At 37.4% G+C, this 23,080-nt stretch overlaps 1 protein-coding gene and 1 long non-coding RNA gene across 2 annotated transcripts in view; both read left to right on the forward strand.

Annotated features, from left to right (window-relative positions):
* Nucleotides 1-5,298, forward strand: part of LOC136866958 (uncharacterized) — a 92,097-nt gene extending 86,799 nt beyond the window's left edge. Inside the window, exon 5 of the mRNA XM_067144047.2 lies at nt 5,167-5,298. Coding sequence (XP_067000148.2) covers nt 5,167-5,298 — 132 coding nt within the window. The remainder of the gene's footprint in view (nt 1-5,166) is intronic.
* Nucleotides 5,299-9,769: 4,471 nt separating this feature from the next.
* Nucleotides 9,770-22,192, forward strand: LOC137498990 (uncharacterized). The gene is made up of 3 exons (XR_011017961.1): nt 9,770-9,891; nt 18,479-18,558; nt 21,769-22,192. It is a non-coding gene; the product is annotated as an uncharacterized lncRNA (long non-coding RNA).
* The last annotated feature ends 888 nt before the right edge of the window (nt 22,193-23,080 follow it).

Here is a 23,080-nt window from a genome sequence, read left to right on the forward strand (position 1 = left end):
TAGTGAAGGCCTACCTGCCTTACATTCACAATGTCACAGACAGAACTGCCACGGTACTACACAAGAATGATCCATAAACCGTGTTTGGCACCATCACTAAAACTGCTCATAGTTTAGGTAAAAACAAGGATAAATTGTCCCCATTATTACATCCTGGGCTGTACAAAATTCCCCCTACTTGTGTCAAGGTATACATTAGCCAAAAATCCCGGTTCATTGACATTCACGTTAAAGAGCACCAAAGAAATATCCATCTCAACCCGCCAGACAAGTCATGCCCTATCGTTGGGTCATGATGTCATGTTCCAAGATGTTTGAGCTCTTACCCACACTAAACACTACAGGTCTAGCATTATACGGGAAGATATGGAAATTGCAAGTAACTAATCTCATCTTTTAATCCATACTGAAAGTCTGTTTAATTACAACAAACCATATTTTATTATAAACCACCTGTTCAATACATCAGAATGTTATTACATTTAGAGTTTCCTCATTAATATGAAGTCACATGTGGGACAGGTTTTGCACCTTTATAGATCATCATCAGCCAGTCTAGAATCTCAAAGGCTGGTTTATGTTCATAACTAATGAATGACTTAAAAACTATTTGTACGTTTTACAATCTTAAACTTATTTTTACCAAGATATCGTAGAAGGCAGAATCGTTGGTAGCGTATCTTATTAACAAGGACTTAGTGGAAAATTTGATAAAAATACATTCCTTGAAAAATATGGTTTGCCGGGCTGAGTGGCTGAGACGGTTGAGGCGCTGGCCTTCTGACCCCAACTTGGCAGGTTTGATCCTGGCTCAGTCTGGTGGTATTTGAAGGTGCTCAAATACGTCAGCCTCGTGTCGGTAGATTTAGTGGCACGTAAAAGAACTCCTGCGGGACTAAATTCCAGCTCCTTGGCGTCTCCGAAAACCGTAAAAGAGTAGTTAGTGGGACGTTAAGTAAGTAGCATTATTATTATTTAAAATATGGTAGAATAAGTTTGCTCTCAAATATTTTTATACAATTATTATGTATAAAATCTTGAGGAATGACTTGTGATTCAATCATAAGAACTAATAATTAGGGTATAGTTATTTGAAATTTGAAAATGACATTCAGGTGAATTTTTGTTATCCTTTGAGGATAAGAGTCTGTAAATTTCTGAGATCTCGTCACCTTGATAATTGAAACGTGACATACGAAGGGCGTACTATATTGTTTTATATTTTATTTTGTCTACCCAAATGAAGTACATTACACATCAGTTGTTATGTCCACCTTCTCAACATGATCTCCTTGTAACTGTATCCAATTTTGCCATCGATATGTCAGTCTCTCCAGACCTTCCTTAAACCATTCTTGTGGAGTGCTGTGCACCCATGCCTTGACAGCTGTGTCCAGTTCTGCAAATTCCACAAAATGGCAACCACGCAGAGGTTTCTTCATGTTCTCGAACAGGTGACAATCACTTGATTGAAAGTCGGGAGAGTATGTTGGGTGTGCCAGCAGATTGAAAGTCAGGAGAGTATGGTGGGTGTGCCAGCAGATTCAAAGTCGGGAGAGTATGGTGGGTGTGCCAGCAGATTCAAAGTCAAGAGAGTATGGTGGGTGTGCCAGCAAATTCAAAGTCGGGAGAGTATGGTGGGTGTGCCAGCAGATTCAAAGTCGGGAGAGTATGGTGGGTGTGCCATCAGATTCAAAGCCGGGAGAGTATGATGGGTGTGCCAGCACCTTGAATCCCATTTGATCAATGGCAGTGGTCTCTCTGCTAGTGTGGGGCTGGGCATTGTCATGTTGCAGAAGCACACCTTTAGCCCATTTTCCTGGCCGCTAGTTTGAATGGCACGACATGCGCTTAAGGGTTGCCACATATGCTGCACTGTTAATCATGGCCCCAAATTCCAGCCAGTCAATGAGGATGATGCCCTTTGTGTCCCCGAACACTGTTGCCATTCGCTTGCCAACTGATGGCACTGTTCGACGATTCTTTGGGGGTGGATTGCCCCTATGTTTCATTACATCGATTGTTGTTTCGTTTGTGGCTCATGGTAATGGAGCTATGTCTCATCACCAGTTAGAAGCCTAGCCACAAAGTCAGCTGAATCTTGATCATGGTGTTGCAAAAGTTCTGTGCACAACTCCACACGCCTCTACTTTTCATCTGCAGACAAGAGTCTAGACACCCCATGTGGATGACACCTTCCCCAACTGTAAGTGGCTGTGTACAATCCGCTGCAGGGTGTTTGGGCTAATTTCCTTGGCTGCGTCCATTTCCATAAGTGTGATGCATTTGTTTTCTTGTTGGCCTGTTCGATCCGGGCAAAGTTGGCTGGTGTTGACTCTGTCACATTCCTTCCAGAACTAGTTTCCCTTTTCCACCGATTTGCGCCCTGTTTTCCAACCTTCCACGCAGTTGTAAACTATCTTCAGTGATGGCGCATCTTCTCCACAGACTACCACCAGGTGCCGATGAATTTTGGCAGTGGTCATGCCTTCTTTCCATAGGAACCAAGTCGTATAGCGCTTTCCCTGACGATTGCTTTCCATGTTGTTTGCTCGTACGCTGACTGTGTTGTTATGAAATGGCTATGGCGAGTTCATTCGTTGGCCCCTGTGCATGTGCTGCTACCGAACTCTGCAACAAGACACTAGTTACACGTCAGCACCTTCAAAAGTGAAATTTGAACCATACCCAGACATAAAAAAATAGCGTAAAACAATTTAGTACACCCATCGTACATAATTTATTAAATCTAGTACATGTGAATAGAACAGGAATCTGGCTTGTTTACAGGTCTCCTTCTAAGAAGTTATACTGTAATTTATTTCCCAATTGTAGCCTCTGAAAGCACAAACATTTCATCAAGTGTCGGTCAACCTCATACCCACGGTTCCAGCCATAGTAAAGGCCAGTGACAGCAGTGCTAATGCTGAGTAAATTGAAAGGTTTATAGACAATAGCTCCATGGACATTGGTGGTGATTATGATCATATTGAAGAAGTGATTTCAAGTGAAAGTGACAATTCATCTGATACGAGTGACTGTGAAATCATAGCTGATGCCCCGTATGCGAAAGCAAAACATAGTGACTGGGTGTAGGTTAATAGTAGTGATAACCAATACCCTTTACTGAAAACTGTGCATGGAATTTCTGGTTGCTCTTCCCTTTATGTCATTTATTTCAGAGCGTAGTGGAGTAGTTCTGATGGGGTTGGCTTACTCATGTTATGGGGTGACTTAAATCTGATTCTAACCATGCGTGCAGGACAATTAAACCTGAAGCGATTCAGTTAAGCACAGTAACAATGAACAGTAACATTTTCAAAGGTTTCTTGCAAATATATCTGAAGCATATTTTTTAATGAAATGTGTCATTGAGCCATTATGGCTCGAGGAGTACCTCTCATTCGGATGGTGAATTCCACCCGTCCCTCTTCAGCAGCCATTGAAACTCAGTACAATATATTCACACATAACACGTACACTGAGTGGCCAAAAGTCATGAGAAGGGGTGTCCCGTTAGAAAATATGCCGTGTATGACCCCTGAGCATTGTGGATAACTATGGAGTAGTCCAGCAGTCTGTCACAGACACCAGTGTCGTGAGAATAGAAACCTGTCGCGAGTTAACTGACTTTTAACATGGGATGGTCATTGGCGCACAGCACATGGGTCATAGTGTTGCCAGGATTACACACGATTTCAGGTTTCCGAGGTCAACAGTGTTGAGGGTGGATCTTCAATATCGCAAAGAAAATTTTATCACCCACATAATCCATCACACAGAAAGACCACAGATGTGTAACCAGTGGGCATCCCGTTGCATCTGCAGAACCATACTGGGTGCTCGATGGGCTACTGTGAGTCAGATCACTGCCCAGTTGAATGTTGGGAGTCAGGAACCTATTTCTACCAGGACTGAAAGGAGGCAACTGCACCTCATAGGCTTCACCAGCTGATGACCAACTCGTGTCTCTGTGCTGACACCTCAACACAGAGCCCAGTGATGTGCATGGGCCTGCGAACATCGGCAGTAGACCATGGAATAGTGGCAGCATGTGATATGGTCAGACGAATCCCGGTTCTGGTTGTATCAAGCTGATGGAAGCGTGCAAGTGTGGTGTAAGCCCTATGAAGCTATGGACCCTGCATGTCAAAAAAGTTGTGTCCAGTGGGGCGGTGGCTCAGTTCTAGTCTTGGTGGCATTCTCAATGTCAGAATTAGGCCCCATTGTCCAACTGCAGGGAATGCCATCAGGTGCACATTATGTGGACATTCTTTCAGACCATCTCCATCCCTTTCTGGCCCTAGCATAACCTGATAACCTGATGGAGATGCCATGTTTCAACAGAAAAATGCGCCATATCAACGCTCTGTGGGGGCATGCAGGTGGATGGAGGAGCACTCAGTGAAGTTATGACCATGAATTGGAACCCAGATCCCCCGATGTTAATCCAAATGAACATCTATGGAATGCTCTCAATGCTGGTGTATGCTCCATGAACCTTGCACCAACTGCACAAGACCAGTTGTGGGTAGGAGTGCAAAATACGTGGGTCCAGACCACTCCAGAATGATTCCAACACCTTGTAGATAGGATGCCTCACTGAATTGCTGCTGTTTTGAGGGTTCGTAGAGGAGTAACTCAGTATTAACATCACATTCAGTGTTTTCCCAAGACTTTTGGCCTCTCTGTGTACAGCAGAAAGCTTAACTTAAAGATAAATGTAATTTCTTATGTATGATGAAAAACTGCAGAATTTCCAACTACACAGTCAGTAACTTTTTAATTAATAATAACTTTGTACCTACTAAGTGACCATGTCATACTAACAGGACAGACAGGCGACTCTGTCACCTGATAGTCAGTAGGAACGTAGCAAGCAGCCGTTTTATTCACACTCAACAAATCTATCATGTTCTTTCTTATAAATATCTGTCTATAATATCCATGTTTGTATATTTGATCATAAGTTCTTTTGCAGGAATGGTCTTTAAACAGAGAAATATAAAAATCTCATTCTTGGTACACGAGATAGTGAATCTTCATTTTATACATTGTTATAATTTCTGTTAACACATGTAATATCACAGCCATGGGTTTGTTGTGATTCATATTGCAGCAGTAATTTAGATAACATCCTCTATTACGTTTTTCTTTCCATTCTAGGATTTAGGTGCAAATAACTCTGCTGGTATTGACAGTATTGTAAAGGTTGAGCCTCAGACTACAGTTGTTCCAAAGATAGAGAATGATGCATTGGCCCTTGGATCTGAAGATGACATAACAATGGTACGTTGAGGAATCTTCCACCAGTTTCTTCCTTCTTTCTCAAAGGAGATTTATTTTCCTGCATGATATTTTTACAATTCTCTCACAATACAGTTTTTAAGTAGACTGATCGTTGTATACATTTCTTTCGAGTAGTCAGGATAGCATGAAGAATGTTTTATACATGAGCGTTTTTCATGCTCAGTATCTTTTTTGGGGGGAAGAAGAACTCAGCTTTAAATTGCCAGGTTAATTCATGGGTATAGGACTAGAAAGCCGTATTTACAATAACTTTACCTCCCAGGAATCAAGAAAAACTGACATGTTTAGTATTGATTTGTGTATAACTGATATTGTATATATCAACAACATATTCCCAAATCATTTTATGTATTTATTTCTTACATCCAATGTTACTTGTTGTGGTATAGAATTTTTTTAGTTCCTATAACGGAGATATGATACTTTGGCTCTAATAATTTTTCAATTGAAATTATTTTACACTAGCCTATATAAGATACGTAATCATAAAACAGTTAAATTCAGTGCAAGTGTATATTTATTATGAATCATTTTATAACCACAAAGTATCATTTGTCATTATCTCTCAAAAATGCAAGTGTAATAGATTCCAATTCAACAGTGTATCATGAAATTAACTACAATGCTAAGTGCAAATGTATTGTTTTATTATTTCCAAAGACTCTTTATTATAACACACATTAGTATTATCATCTGGTCTCACGTTTGGTGGTATACGTGTATCACTTTCTGTGTGATCTACATTGACCGTATTTCTTTTACTCAGTGCAGTTCTCACAAACATTTCACTCATGTTTAAAGTTGTTATGAAAAAGGCTTGTTAAACTTGTATCCAGATGGTATCCTTAATCATGTGATAAAAGAGTGTATTTTGCCTCATAACACTGCAGTCGTCCTCTGAGGTACAACATGATCTACCTGCACTGCTTATGCACATCTGATAACTTCCAGAATGAGAATATTTTTTGTCTTCATTCTTCATCAAAGTTACTTGTATACTTTCTCGGGCAACTCAGACAGTCCCTTGGTTTTAGGAACCTACCTGGGTTTAGAATGTTCCCATCACTTTTATAGGGCTGTCAACTTTGCCTGTTCCTTTTATGTTTTTTCTTTTCCAGCTCAGTTGAGCGATTTTTCTTCTTGTCCTTTTCATGGTAGTATTGATGTTATGACTTTCTGGAGTCATAGTCTGTTCCTTAATCTGACGTACATTTCTGCGAGTGCTAATTGTATCACAACTCCTACCAACCAATGTGGTCTTCCATATCATAAATTTCATCATTTGTTGTAATACTGTTAGAGGATGATGGCATAAGTACGTCTTCTGAAGTTTCTGACATTGCATCGTGACTTTTGTCATCTGAATGAATACTAATCCCTTCTTCAATGGCAATTTCCGCCCCTTGTAATTGATCTGGTAATGTATTGTATTTTGTAGCACTTATTGTTGACCTAACCACATTACACGAATTTCCTTCCCTAGTCGAAACTAGTCCCTGTTTTATAGGATAATATACAAACTAATAGTATTGAATAGGTGGACCCTTCCTACCCTTTGATAGTGATCAATTGTCAATACGGACCATAATGAAATTCATAACTTATGACGAGTAATGAACTTGAATGTGTACTCAGGTAGAACTTAGAATACAAATGTTAAATTTGCCAGTTTACAGTGCATTATGGACTTTGCTAGTTCGGTGTATATTTGAATTCTGTCGTGATCAGGTACGGTGATAAGAATATTAGAAGAAATGTGTGCAATAAATTAAACTTACGACTATTGACAAATTCACGAATTTTAGTTACTGTTGCCATTTATGTAAATTTGCATAATATGGGGGTTTATTCCATTATTCTTATAGAGTTAATTTCTTTTGTATTTGAAGTATGTGCCATCTCAGGTGATCACGAGCCATGAGTGAGAAGACAAGCCCTTGCAGTATTTCCTTGTCTCCTAACAAGGATGACGTTACAATGGACATAAATACCCACATTGTAAGTCTTACCTTGAAGGAAGTTATTGTAATACAAGTGATGTAAAATCAGATGGGATGCAATAAGCATAAACTATTCGCTTTAAGGCCCAAGCTTCAAGTTTTGTCCGTATGCCATAAACACATCTACACAAGCAACATTGGACATCACATTGAATGTACAGTATGTTATTGCACGCAAAATATAACCAAAATATGACTTTATTAAACAATTACACTGACTGAAATATGACCTAAAACAATAAAGAAGGTAAGATATACAATTATATGCGGTACAAAATAAGGCTCAGATACATCCAAATCATGCCTAATTAAAAAAAAAAGAGATTGACAGAAGACAATGACATCTTGTAATTACTGACCAAAATGTTTCTCATTGTAGAGGTGGATGTTGATGTGTGATATACACTCATGTTCATAAAAAACAGAACACCTTGAAAGACTAGAGATAGGAAGCTCATATTCATGGGACATGTTCATTAGTATGGTCTGCATAAACGATTATCATTTCAGTCACCTAGGTTCAGCATGTGTCCTGTTGTCTAGTAGGCACCGGGTCTTCCATGGGCACCGATAACACGTTCCATGTGTTATGGCAATATGTAAAGGCATGAATGGTGTCCTGGGGTATAGCCATCCATGCGGCATTCACCTGGTTCATCTTTGGTGGTTGGCACCGGGTCACAGCACCGCACCCATCGTTTCATCATATCCCACACATTTTCGATTTGCAAAATGTTTGATGATCGGGCGGGCCAGAGCAAGAGTCCGACATCCTGTGACAACAAGAAGGCATGTGTTCATACAACAACATGTGGTTGCACATTGTCCTGCTGAAATATGGCTGAGAGTCGCAGAATGTCATTCACGTAGGTCAGACTGGTCAGAGTGCCCTAGCCACGCACCATTGGTTGTACCCAATAGCACCCCACACCATAAGGCCTTGAGTTCGCGCTGTATGTCTTGTCCAAATGCAGTCAATGGGATGCCTCCCCCCCTGTCTGCAGCAAACCAAAATGCAGCCATCATTTTCAAACAAACAGAACCTGGATTCATCCCAAAACACCATCTGCTGCCATTCCTGCCCCAGTGATGTCATGCAGTCTAGCATGTTCATGCACATTAGTCAAAGGTAGGCACAGAAGTGACCAATGCACCGCTAACCCAGACTGTAAGTAACAGTGACGGACTGTCACACCTGATAGTGTACAATGTGTTACACTTATACACTCTTGCGCCAGAGCCAAAGAGGACTCAGATCTGTTCTGCAATGCCATTCGGATGAGGTGTTGAATTTCTCGGGGGTTGGTCTGGGTGGTGTGACCAGACCCATCTTGTCATGTTCTGTGGCCTTCAGTGAACCATTCCGTACACACTCGTGCACTGCCCACAAAATTCATCGCAAACGAGCAGCAATTTTGCAGATGGATTCATCACGCTCTCAAAAGCCAATAACGTGCCCTCTTTCAAACTCGCTCATTTGACGGTACAGTTCTCGCATACATTTGCGAGGCATCCAGCACATCTTCTCAGGTCACACTGATCTATTACCTTCGGTTTATAGTGAAAACAAGAACAGCAGGCACATTTTATCAGTTGGCTGTTATGTGCAGAGATATCAATCATTTCATCCTCATCCTGTCGCGCATGTCGCCTACAGGTGTCCAATCAAAAGACCTGCACCTGCGAGTTGAACATGTCCTCGGACACTCCCGACACTAAAAGCCATACGCCATTTCATTTCAAGGTGTTCTGGTTTTTATGATAATGAGTGTAGTTCCTATACCTCCGATGGAGGAATTTTTAATCACCGTACCAAAGAACAATAACAGTTCAAAACCTTCTGCACAATATATCTAAACTATTATTTTCAATAATCATGTTTCTTCCAGACACTGTGCTACGAGGAATATCTCGCATTCACATTCAGGTGATGAATTCTACCCCTCCGTCTACAGCAGCCATCAGTACACAATGCGATGGATATTCCCAAGTAACAAATATATGAAAAGATCTCTCTTAGGCAAAAATATAATTCATTTATGACAAAAACTGGCTCAATTTCCATCTGCACAGGCAGTAATTACTTAATAATGACTTTGTACCTATGGAGTGACCACGTGATACTAAGAGCATATCTAGCAACTTTGTCACTCAACAGTCAATAGAAACATAGCAAGCAACTATTTTATTCGCTCGCAACACATCTGTTATGTTCTTTCTTATGAATACAAGACTATAAATCTACTTTCTTATATTTGACCACTTCTTTTGCAGAAACAGTTTTTGAATGGAGAAATATCCTGTTTTAGAACAAGGTCTAGTGAATCTTCATTTTATACATTGTTATAATTCCTGTTAACACATATATTATCACAGCCATGGATTTGTTTTGATTCATGCTGCAGCAGTAATTTAGCTGAAATCCTCTATTACTTTTTTCATTCCTTTCTAGGATCCGCCTGTAAATAAGACTGCAGGTAATGACAGTAGGCCTACTGTAAAGGTCGAGCCTCAGACTTCAATCATTCCAAAGGTAGAGAATGATGCATTGGACCCTGGAAATACAGATGGCATTACACTGGTAAGTGCAGTCACATAAAAGAAAATCCCACCACTTTCTTCTTTGTTCATCAAAGAGAACTTGCTCTTCTCCACAAATTTTTGTAATAATTTTCTTTCATAATAGAGTAAAATGTCATTGTAACGAACATCAGTTTAATGAAATGTTCACAATAACAAAATTATTTTTAGGCCCCCTGCCCTTCCTTTTCCCTATTTAATGTGTGTTAAAATATTTCAATTTAACGAATTTCATACCTTCAGTATAACAAATTAAAATGTATCTTTTTGCTTGTATTTCACATTCTTTTCTTCGAAATATATTTGAAATTCATCCTGTTTTAAAGACTGGGTATTTCTCACAACATGTCTCCATACAGCTAACACCAGATAGCACACACTATACAACACACAGGCGAAACTACCAGATTACAAATCAGGGGAAGATAAACAAACACATCACAATTCTGAAGAGTGGAGTGCCTACCCAATAGCACGTGAAGATTAACTTATTCAATTTTGGTGTACTGGTACTCAATGTCATTATGCAGGATTAATTTCTTACACATATAAAGCCAATTAAAGCCAATTATCTGTTAATAAAAATATCTTCAAATATGGGGATGCGCGGATTTAATTACAGTATTCACGTTTGCAGGATACGATTCAGGTAGCAATTTTCATGCATGTATGCAGTTGGTCGAGCAATATATTGATTTCGAAGTAACCACTACTTAAGAAGTAATGCTATTGGCTGGGAAGGAACACTACGTTTACAATCGACCAATGAATGTTACAGTTTCACATCTTTACCTTCAGTACTGCATTTCATTTATTCACGTCTCATGACGCGTTCGTTGTTTATCTTTCATTCATGAAGCAATGTGTGTATTAGTGTGCCAGTTGACTCTTTCACCAATGAGGATCAAAACAAGCGAAAGCAGTTTTCTTTAAAAGAAAAATGTTAAATACTTCGGGAAGTGGAGAAAGGAGAAATAGCAAAGAAGTATGGCATTAGCCCCTCAATGTCGTGAAATTTCTTACTAAAGAAGACTAAATTGAAATCTGCCAGAAAGTGGATTGAGCGCCCACGTCTTGAAGCACGCAGAGGTCATGAATATTGAACTTGCATCTTCGAGTTTCGACTCGATCACTCAAATTTTTTGGAGCAAGAACGACTCCAGTCCTCAGACATTAATCAAGACCAACTTGGAGTCGGTCTTGGTTGAAGTCGGTCTTGGTTGAAGTTTTGTTCAATTCAAAATGGCAGCCAAAGCCTATCCTGCTATTTGCACATTATCCAGTGTGACCTCCAATTCATTTTCAAAGAATGTGATCAGAGAATAATGTTTAATAACCCCCTGCTTTGAACCAAGAGACTTCTACTAACATTTGTTTTTAGAAAGGGTGTGATCTGCAATAATACTTCGATATTTCTATTTACCCCCATGCATATGTTTTCTTGTTCGTTGTTTGGTGCTTTTCACAACTTTAAGTGCACTTGTTATTTTATAAGCCCCAGAGGAAAAGGTTTTCATATTTGTTCCCTCATGTTTTTCACACCCTTTAATAATACGTTCGTCTCATCTTTAGATATGGGAAATATCTTTCATTTGTGAAGCAACGTGTTGTATTAGTGTGCCAGTTGACTCTTTCGCCAATACGGATCAACAGAAGCGAAAGCATTACACACAGATATACAACGTAAAATGCCCTCATAAATTGCATACAATTTTTATTTTTGTTTTCCACCTATTCAATACATAATTTGTTTTTGCTAGAAATTCTTTCTACTACAATACTTCGTTAACTGGGACATGTTTCGCTTGGCACTAGTACCGTGTGATGATGAGGCGGAAGAAGAAGATGTGCCTCACAGTGTTCAGCAGAGTTCGACTCTTGTGTAGGCAATAACATGGCACTTAGTCTTCAGGATGTTCTTCTGTTACGAAGTGATGTGCCAGAATTTTTTTTAAACTCAAGTGCAGTGGTTGCTGACTACTTTGAATATTCGTTTGTGTTTGGGATTGTTCAGAAGAAATTCACAGACTTTTTCAAAAAGTAAAGTCGAGGACATAATGTGCCAGCACGGGGTAAAATTTGAATGCCGAAAACTTCTTGCAAGTACCTGTACTTTATATCATTACTTCATGTATAGATATATGTATCCTAATTTTCCTCACATTTAATAAACACAGTATTAAGTTTTTTATGTGGAAATTCATGTTGAAATAACAGATTCTTCAACAGGTTTACAGTGTTCTTCCCAGAAATTTTCGTCAGCTAGGTGGCAGGAATGAGTAGCCAGGCAGAGAATAGGCCTACTACATAAAAGTGAAAATGATAAAATTTCAGTTTCATCCCCTCAGGGCTATGTCAATAATATTAATGTCGAAATTGAACTATGTCAGTGTTATTATCACGAACAAGATATGACAGATTATTTTCAGTTTCTCGTGTTTTACTGCTCGTTCACAATCATGTAACATCGGAACTTACCACTCGGTTGCTGTAGAATGCCATATGAGTTTGTGAGGTCGGGCGGAATCGAGTATTCCCATGCGATTCCACGCTCATCCAGACACCGTTCGCGCACAACACTACTTATTATTCAAGCTAAACATTTATATAGTATTTTTACAGTATTTAAATTTTTATTTGGAACACCTAAATACTCAAATATGTATTAATATTATGTGACTAACACTCATCTAACTTATGTTAGCCTGGTGATCTGTAAAAACACTGGTTTAGCAATGGGTAAGTTCTTAAGACTATTTCGGTATAACCAAATTTCACTAAGACAAGTCAATTTCAGAGGTCCCCAAAATGTTTTTATACTGGTATTTTACTGTACTGTTTTTGCCTATACTGATAATATTGTACATTTCTTTTCGGTGGAAGTTCAGCGTAGTATGAAGGAAGTTTTATCCTTATAAAAGGGATGGACTCATAATTCTGTGTCTGTTACAACGGTAATGTTCATTGGGAAGGTAGTTAAAGTCATTAGTGATATTAGTTTTGATTGACTTAAAAAGCCACATAAAACAATACTTTCAGCATAAATTGACAGCATTGAAATATACCGTAACATTAATTCAAATGAGAGTAGACTTCTGAAATCTTCAATGATTTATGAGCTTTCAGGGTGAATAGCTTACTTGGTCAGTGTATACTTGTGAGTGGAAATCAATCTGTGTGTTTTCATTATGCAATTTTATTCTATTTCAGTTATCAATACAAAATTTTGCTCATTTCTCTCACAAGACCTGTGGTTAACACTACATTTCAACATGCATGAATTTAGCTTTTGATATTTTACCATTGTTTACCCACATGAGCCTAATTTGTCTCACTCTAAAAAACTAACAAGTCAGGATCAGTCTTTATGGGACATGGAGACTCATGTCTTAGGGCCTCAGATTACATGGTTAATATAGTTCATTGGCCCAGTAGCTGGAGGCTTCTTCACATTATAGACTACTCTTCAGAAAGTCGTTCACTAATGAAATACGTATTTATACTTTCTTAAACCATCTGTAGTGCAATGGCTTTCTTTCACAAATTGTTCCGTCAGAATGAGCTTATTTTCCACTTACTTGGTCCTGTCCATTTCTTCTTTTAAATATAAAGGTAGGTTAATTATATTTTAATTGTGCAAATATCAAATCTATTCTGTTACCTGTTTCTTGTGTAGCTATATGTTTTTACTCTTATTAGTGTCAAAATTTCATTTTTAGGGTCCGTATTGAATCGAGATTTACATTCAAAATATTAGGTATGGAGATCCACCTGTTCAGTACTAAAAATTGTGATAATTATTAAGACATCACATATTTATTTGTTTACATTTGTGGGACCAGTTTCATTAGTGAGGTAGGCCATCATCAGCCTAGGAAATTATAACAAAGACATTGAAAAAAAAGCTACATTAGCATAGGTTCTTAAAAATAATATATACAGATAATTTTAAAATGTTCGTGTACGAACTGAAACAATTGCGTATTCATTAATTCATTAATCATTACAACACTAACTTCGACAATGAGGAAATTGTAATTCTGTCTAAGGACCCTAAGCATAATTGGCCCAATTATAATATATCAAATGTTGTTAAAAAGCTAGTAATAGAAACAGAAGCAGCTATCAATAAAGTGCCCCACGATACCCGAGATGAACTCAGACACAAAGCTAAAAGATTACTAAACAACATTTTCAGTTCACCTGTTCATACCATAACCACATCACAACTCGCAGATAGAAGAAAGATTCTTCAACTTAAAAATAAAATTAAAATCTCAAAAACCACTGTTACCAAGGCAGTAAAGGCAACACTGCTGTTATAATAGACCAAATAGATTATGTCACCAAAGCAAAAAACTTCTTCGCAAATAGTACCTTTACAGTAATCAAAAAGGATCCTACCCAATCCATTCAAAGACAACTTAAACAGACACTTAAAAATACCTCCATTATGCTAACTGAGAGTGAAAAAAAACAAACTCATTAATATGAACCCAGGACTACCCACCATCAAAGCACAACCCAAAATTCATAAAGCTGGAGTTCCTATACGACCTGTTGTAAATTTTAGACCAAGCCCCTTGTATAAAACAGCTCAATTCAGTCAACAATTTCTTAAAAAACACTACACCTTTCAATCAAACAAATCCATCAAGAATGCATTAGAACTAATTGAACAATTAGACAATTTTAGACTTCAAACATACCATTCAATACATTCCTTTGACATCACTAATATGTATACAAGTATTAAGCCAGAAAAAATCCTACCAATCATCCTAAAAAACTTACATACTCATAGCCAACTTAGTCAACTAGAAATAGCTGATTTCATATCCATCTTGAAGCTTTTAATTAATAGTAATTATTTTGCATTCCATACACTTTTGGTCCAGATATGTGGATGATACATTCATTATTATGGACCAACACACCACCGATGATTCTACCACTTTAGCACACCTTAATAACATTGATACAGATATCAAATTTACAATAGAATCAGAAATTAATAACACCATTAACGTTTTAGATCTAACTTTCACTAGGCTCCCATTTTCTTTTAAATGCAAAATTTATAGAAAGCCTACATACACTGCTACAACTAACAAACAAGACTGCGTATACCCCCTAATCATAAACGTGCTACCTACAATAGTCTAATATATCGTGCTTTAATATCCCTATGTCAAAATCAGACTTAAACAAAGAGTTAAATACTATAAGTAATACTGCACTTCACAATGGCTACAACCATAGCTTTATAGAACACATAATTAATAAGTTTAGGCACCGACCAAAATCTAATTTACAAAAAGAAATCACTAAATCCAAAACCTTCTCATCCTTCACCTTCAATTCCAATATTTATAGGGTCACAAACATATTTAAGAAAGAAAACCTTACTATTTCCGTCAAAACCAATAATAGAAACCTCAACATATTGCACAACTCCAACTTAATTAATGCTTCTAACCCTTTCGATAAGTCAGGTGTATATAAATTCCACTGTAACGACTGTAACAGCACATACATTGGACAGGCACGTAGATCCTTTAAATTTAGATACATGGAACATGAAAATGCAATTAAATACAGGAAATTTTCTCCAGTAGGTCAACACACACATGATTATAAACATGAATTTTGCAGCATCAATCATGATGTAGATATCATTGAATTTATAAATAAGGGCCTTTTACTCGATCTAACTGAGCATTGTTTCATCCTACTTGATCAATGCTACAATCCAAATCTTAATCTCAATGACTTATCTGAAAAACCCACAATTTTGTTTGATACACTCATTTCAATAATCAATAATCTCAAATTACCTAAAAATCAATCAATTCACAAAATAATACATAACACGCTTGCATATTACCCCTGCCGCCGTCCACACCCTCTCGATCAATGTCTCTCCTCTACCGCGACCTCCCCTCCTCCAACCTAATATACCCTGCCCCTCCCCACCCTCTCTGGTGGTCTGTTGCCTATCACTCAGCTCGTCAGTTTCTCTCTAGCTTCTCTACCTTCAACTTGGCGCTCAAAGTGAGTTTCTATTTAAAAAATTCCCCGTCATTTGCTTCTTCTGTCGTGCTAATGCGTCTTAATTTCCTCTTTTAGGTTCTGTTTCTGGTTCGAGATCTTTCCAGAACTTCATAAGATTCACTTGAAATACTACTTCTTTCAAGAACCTTGTCTGTTCCTTATATTAATTTACATCTATCAAGTTTGTAATTTATTTACAGACACGAAAACTAAGCCATGTAATGGACTTACGTATTTTTACTCATTGAAACTTTTTTTATTTATTTATTTATTTATTTATTTATTTATTTATTTATTTATTTATGTATTTATTTATTTATTTATTTCACAACCTGTGATACATACACCAAGCAAGTCTATTTTATCTATATAAGGTTAATTGTATTTAAAATTTATACTTTGTTAAGTCCAAGTTGAATGCTCTAAACAATTAACTAGCAAATATTTTTATGAGGAACTTCTGTTACCTAAAAACTGGTTGCTGTGATTAGCCCATTGACCCATTTACAGTGATTATAAACATTTTAAAATGAATTAAGCTGTTAAAAAGATAAACCAAATCCTGTAAAGCAATTAAAGACCTATACAGTAGAACCTCGATAATTCGAAATCGGTTAATTCAAAATCCCACATAATTCGAATAAGCTCTCGTTCCCGGAAACATGAGATACAATTTTGCATGTTATTTAAATTGTTTAATTCGAAATACGGTAATTCGTAATTCGAAGTACAATGTCGGCCCCATTCAGAACGGCCTTTACATTTTAAAACAATAGTATGTTACAGAGTAATTTCAACTCAAAATTTATCCGCATCATAATAGAACGCGTGTTCCGGAACGTGGAGAGGTAGCTTTCCACACTTACACTCACTTCGGTGGGTCTACAGTGCGCTTCATTATTGCTAAGTTGAATGAAATCGGAATTCTTTTGTATTCAACCTTTTCAGGAACGCCGTAATATCACGCAACAGGCAGTATGCAGGAAAACAGAATGCACGAACACTGGCGATGCTGACAGTTGACGAAAAAGCGTGGCTCATATAATAAATTCATAGGCACCGAACAATACTGTCATTGCCGATGAAACTGCCTTGCTTTATTTTAATGCGAGACTAAATGGTCTTATGGTTTTAAAGGAGAAAGTGCCAGCCGGAGAATTGTACAAGGGTCGGGGCTGGGGGTCATTGTACTGCGTTGCAGTTGCAATGCACATGGAAGCGAGAAACTTTATCCCCTGGTCACAGAAAAGTTTGATAATCTACGTTTTAAGGGCGTCGGGCACTTTCCATCCCAGTACAAAGCATCTAAAAATGCAAACAGTACAGATATCCAAAAAATAATGCATTTGCACAGGGGAACCAGCATAATTTATCCTCGTGTTTTAATTGTGTGATTTTTTTTCTTTCGTTGCATGAGGCTATGTTCGTCAGTGATTTATCCAAGTTTTTCTATGGCATTGGAAAGGTTTAAACTGTGTTTCGAGGTGATTGCATGTATTAATGGGTCTTAGAATACTTTGTGACGTGGCAAGTGTTTACATTTCTGAAGTACGAGAAAAGTGCCAAGGCGGGAAATCGTACAAGGGTAGAGTCATAGGAAAGTTTGATTTTAAGGGCATCGGGTACTTTCTGTGTAAATACAAGGCATCTAAAATGCATACAGTATAGTACTCCAATGAATAAAGCACTTGCACATGGGAGCCAGCATAGATTTCTCCTCTATGCTTTTTTTTTCTTTCTTTCGTTGTGTGAGGTTATATTTGCCAGTGAGATATGCAAGTGCATTATTTGAATACTGTAAATGCACCTTTTTGGATACATTTTGGAAATAGTTCTTTTTTCATGGCATTTGAAAGGTATAAACTGTGAATCAAGGTTAACTGCATGCAATAACGGGCCTTAGAATATTTCGTACCGCGGCAAGGGTTGGTACTTCTGAATTGCGAATTGGTGGTTAATTCGAAATCATGTAATTCGAAGTCCGATTTTTTAGTCCCAACGACTTCGAATTAATGAGGTTTTACTGTATTGTTATTTACAATATTAAAAATAGAAGGATGGATCCACCTTTCAGTACTCTGTTATTAAGTTGAACTTCTATTTGGTTCCTTCTATTTAATATTGTATATTTCTCTATTCAGTACGGAACAATCATGAAATTTTTAAGTTTATATTGTTATTACATAGTGAAAAATCATTCTAGTTTTGGTATTTTTTAACTGTACAAATATTTTGGTGTATACCTCTCTATGTAAATTCTCTTACGACAAATCTTGTAACATACACAAATTATTTGTGTCTATTATTCTTAAGAACCTATGTTAATGTAGCTTTTTTCAATGTCTTTGTTATACTTTCTTAGGCTGATGATGGCATACCTTATTGCTGAAACAAATAAATATGTGATGACTTAATAATTATCACAATTTTTAGTATTGAACAGGTGGATTTCCATACCTAATATTCTTTAATGTACTCTTGTTAACTCATTACTTGTGTTTCTTGAATTTACATTCTGAATTTCTTACTCACAGCCTTTTGCAGAGGATAAGGATAAAGCATTCATTGGTGAACATACAGCTGAACTGGTTCCATGTTTCAAAGATGAAAGCAAGTAAGTACAGCTTTCTTTAACTATTCACTGCCATGCTCAGTGGTGGGTAATTGATCTCTGTGCATTAGCTATTGTTGTCATTGTAACCCTTCAACTCGACTATTTTGAGAAGCTAGTGGTAGAAATTTAGTGAAATACAGTGGAACCTCGATATCTTGAACTTCCATTACTTGAATAATCAGCATCTCGAAGTAATTTAATTTTCCTGGTCGTTTGACCTATTCCTCACTTTTATTTATTTCTCTATTACTCGAAATTCGCTTAAACAAATTTCTCGATTTCTCAAAGCAAAGATTTCCTCCATTGATGCAAAAATACTCTGTACCTCAAATTTTGCAAATTAACTGTGCAATACAACTTTTATGGTCCATGGGAAACAGTTAACAAGTAAAGAAAGGGATATGGTGATGCTGGGAGCTAATATGATGACAACTGAAAAACTAAAACTTCTAGTGATCGGAAAATTGGTGAAGTCTCTCTGTTTCTTGGGTGTGGAATTAGTTACAGTCACATACGAAAGCAACCCCCGTAGTCACGGATAACAAGCTTCATTTACGTATCTTGGCTGTGTGGCATGGATGAGAAGTTTCAATGCGAAGAGATGAAAATCCTCCTCTTCATAGACAACTGCTCATTCAGGAATTAAAGGCAGTGCGCATGGTCTTCTTGCCACCGAATGTAACATACAAACTACAGCCCATGGTCCACGGGGTGATTAAGAACTTGAAGCATTTCAATAGGAAGAGAGTTGTTCAGAGAATTCTGAGAGGAATTGAATCCGAGGAGTCATTATGTGCTATACATGCTCAAAAACGGTATTCTCTATATCTCAAAATTTCAATAACTCGAAATAAAATTTAGCTCTCAAGGTGATTTTAGATATCGAGGTTCTACTGTATTCAGAAAAGGTTAAGAATATCTGTTTGTATAAAATATATCTGTGGTAGACCAGTGTATTGTTAAAGTGGGTTTTATCACAGTACCTTTAAGCAAGAAACAATTTTTTCGTTCTTTCATTCCCACAGCATGATTGAGTATTATTATATCATATTTTCTTGCATAATTAATGCCCTTGCATAATTTACTCATCCCAATATTTTTGGGTCCAAAGTGAGGGTAAAGAAATGTTCCCATATTTGACGCACTCATTTTTTCAATCATTCATCGCAGAGTTCTGGATGCGTTTCGAAATAAAGGTATGAACTACTCATGTAGCAGCTTTCCTATTGCAAAACTGGGCACTCCAAATACTGCGCAGCATGCATTTATCCGACGGTAGGAAGTACTAGTTCAGTAAGTGAATCAGCATGGAAGTGACTACTGACGCTCTGTTCCAGTCTGGTACAAACATATTTTATGAGTATTTTGGGTACGGTAAATGCATTTTCTGCGATCTCAGTATTGTTTGTTAATCCACAATGAGCAATTATTCGAGTGGTACTGCTTCATATAAAATCGCGGTCATCAGTTTTTGCAAGTCATCAGCTTCATTTTCCGTATCAAATTCTAATCACAGAGACTTACAATAATTGAAATCTTCCACCTTATTTGATACAACATACCTTTTTTACAACAAAACACCAATAAAATATTCTGTAGAATTTTGCAAAGTACTCAAGAACTTTAAATTAACACCACATCAAGTAACATGTTCCTTTGACATCAAGGACATGTGTACAAATATTCCAGTGGACAAAACAATAAAAATTATCAGGAAGAATGTAATAGAACACAAACAACTTAGCCTACCAGAAATATAAGATTTTATTAATATACTTAAATTTGTTACAAAACACAATTATTTCACTTTCAATAGGAAGATACATAGACAGGAAGGCCCACCCTATGGGTGCTCCCTCTTCTGGCATTTTAGCCAATATTTATCTTGATTACCTCGAACATACCAAAATAATAGGACAAATAGAGTGTCTCAATTTATGGATACACTTTGTAGACGACACTTTTGTAGTAATATATCGAAGAGTGAACAACAGTGAAAATATCCTCAATAAATTAAATACAGTGGATTCTAGAATAAAGTTTACTGTAGAAAAAGAAAAAGAAGGTTCCATAAATTGTTTAGATATAAATATAACACAGAAAAAGGAAGAGTTTGTCTTCAAGATACACAGAAAACCCACTTTTACTCCCATTACAATAAAGAACTACTCATAGCATCCGGAGTCACAAAAAAGGTCAGCTTACTACAGTTACATATATAGAGCGGTTTATATACCCCTTACACACACAGAACGAGAAAAAGAACTGCTCTTTATCCGTAAACAAGCCCAATACAACGGATTTGAATTAAATATGGTAAACAAAATAATTCAAACAGAAGTTACAAACTAATCTGACACCTGAAATAAAAAAGAAAGATAAATACACCAAGTTCACATTCAACAACCCTAACTTATACACAGTAACGAATTTTTTTAGAAAATATAATTATAAGATCGCGTATTCAACCAGTAATAATACAAAGCAAAAATTCTTTAATTACAATAGTGTTAATTCCCTTGGAAAAAACAAACAATTAGGATCAGGAGTTTACAAATTGAAGAGTCATCAATGTGAAAGAAGGTATGTCGGGCGCAGTTTCACTGTAAGATACTTAGAGCATGTCAATGCTGAAAGGCATAAAAAAAATTCCGCGATGGGCGAACACATGAGTACAACAGGACATCAGTTCACAACTATAGAGCAGGATGTTACGTAAAATAAACAAAGGAGCTCTTCTAAATACATTAGAAAATCTATATATTTATTTAGAACAAAAAAGTAATCAGGATAATAATCTGAATGATACAATTGACTATAGAAACCCTATATTTGAAGAGATATTATCAAGTCTTGAAACTTTAGGCAAAAGAAACAACACAGACAATAAAAGAATGAATAAGAACGATCCTCCGCCATTTTGTACATCCACTCTCCCCACCCCTTCTAAAGCCGAAGCCGTGACAGTAAGCGACACGCCTCCTCCCCTCACCGCAGCCTTGCCTCCCTGGAAGGAGGAACAAATAACGGAACACACACACCATTATTGTACAAGACACAAAGCAGCTTCAAACATAGCCCCTCCAGGGTCACAGTAGAATTGGAGTTTAACAACAGTAAGGTATCAACCATTTTATACATTAAGATATTATGTATAGACACATTTTTTAATTATAAAACAAATCTTTATTTTCCCTCATTTCATTTCAGAAATTGAGACGAAGCTCCCTTCTCAAAAAGTGAACGGCAATCTGCTTCATAGTTCCGCATTAGACTCAATTTAGGGCACATTAAGCAAGCTCAAAATAAATAACAGCCAACCTGGAAGGAGTGAAAGAAATGAACATTCAACAATAATTAGAATAGTGTCAAGAAGTCAAACATTTTTTTAAAAACCTTTTAACTGGAAGACAAACGGATATTGTTAGTGCAACAGAGTTGAAACTTTTAACAACTATTCCAGTGAGTAGATATAGCTTTTCAAGTAGGCTATCTATGTATTCATCCTGTCTCATTTCATCAACCCATTAACCTCCACATTGTTTTAACATTTTGTATTAAATAGTTTTTAAGAGTAACAATGTACCTGAAAATAATGTACTCAGAAACTTAGCGATTCACCTAAGCTTAATACCTGAAGATGTTCTCAAGTGAGAACGAAACATGTACTGTTTATAATTAATTAATTTTGTTAAAAGCAAATAAAAAGTGTCAAAAAAAGGTGGAAGATTTCAATTACTGTATGTAAGTCTCTGTGATCAGTTATGCCGAAACATGCAAGACTAGGGCAAGGGCTGCAAGTATTCAGTCTCCAAATGCAACAAGCGACCAAAAGTCTCACAGAGCATTTCACGGACTTTTTCGCGAATAGAGGAGGATCTGCTTAAATATGTGATTTCGTTATGCAAGAATGGATATGCAGATTCTCACAAAATGCTGTATTTTAAAGGATGAGAAATAGCTGTTGCACACGGAATCAGTGTCGTTATTATAAGGTCAGCCAAGGCTGGATGATTAATTTTATGAAGGAAAATGGATGCAAGATCCATGGCACGGAGCCTGCGTTCCAGGACATCCCAGATATGCTCGATAGGGTTCATATCAGGACTCCTGGGTGGCCATGGCAGTCGTTGGACCTCCGCTGCATGTTCCTGGAACCATTCCTGGGCAACGTGGGAGCGATGTGGCGGCACTTTATCTTGAAACACCGCAGAACTGTCTGTGCGCTGGAAGGCCAAAAATGGGTGGAGATGGTCTCAGAGCAGCTCAACATACCACGTACCATTCAAAGTCTCTTCCAGAACAACTAAGGGGCCCATTCCATACTAGGAAAATGCACCCCAGACCATAAGAGAGACACCAGCGCCCTGGACCACATCTTCGAGGCAGGCGGGATCCATCGCTTCATGTGGTCTGCACCATACACGGTACCTCCCATCGGCATGGTGCAGTTGAAATCGTGATTCGTCCGACCATATCACGTTACGCCATTGTTCCAGTGTCCATCACATGTGACTGGCGA

Source organism: Anabrus simplex, chromosome 3, assembly GCF_040414725.1.
Source record: "Anabrus simplex isolate iqAnaSimp1 chromosome 3, ASM4041472v1, whole genome shotgun sequence".
NCBI lineage: Eukaryota > Metazoa > Arthropoda > Insecta > Orthoptera > Tettigoniidae > Anabrus > Anabrus simplex.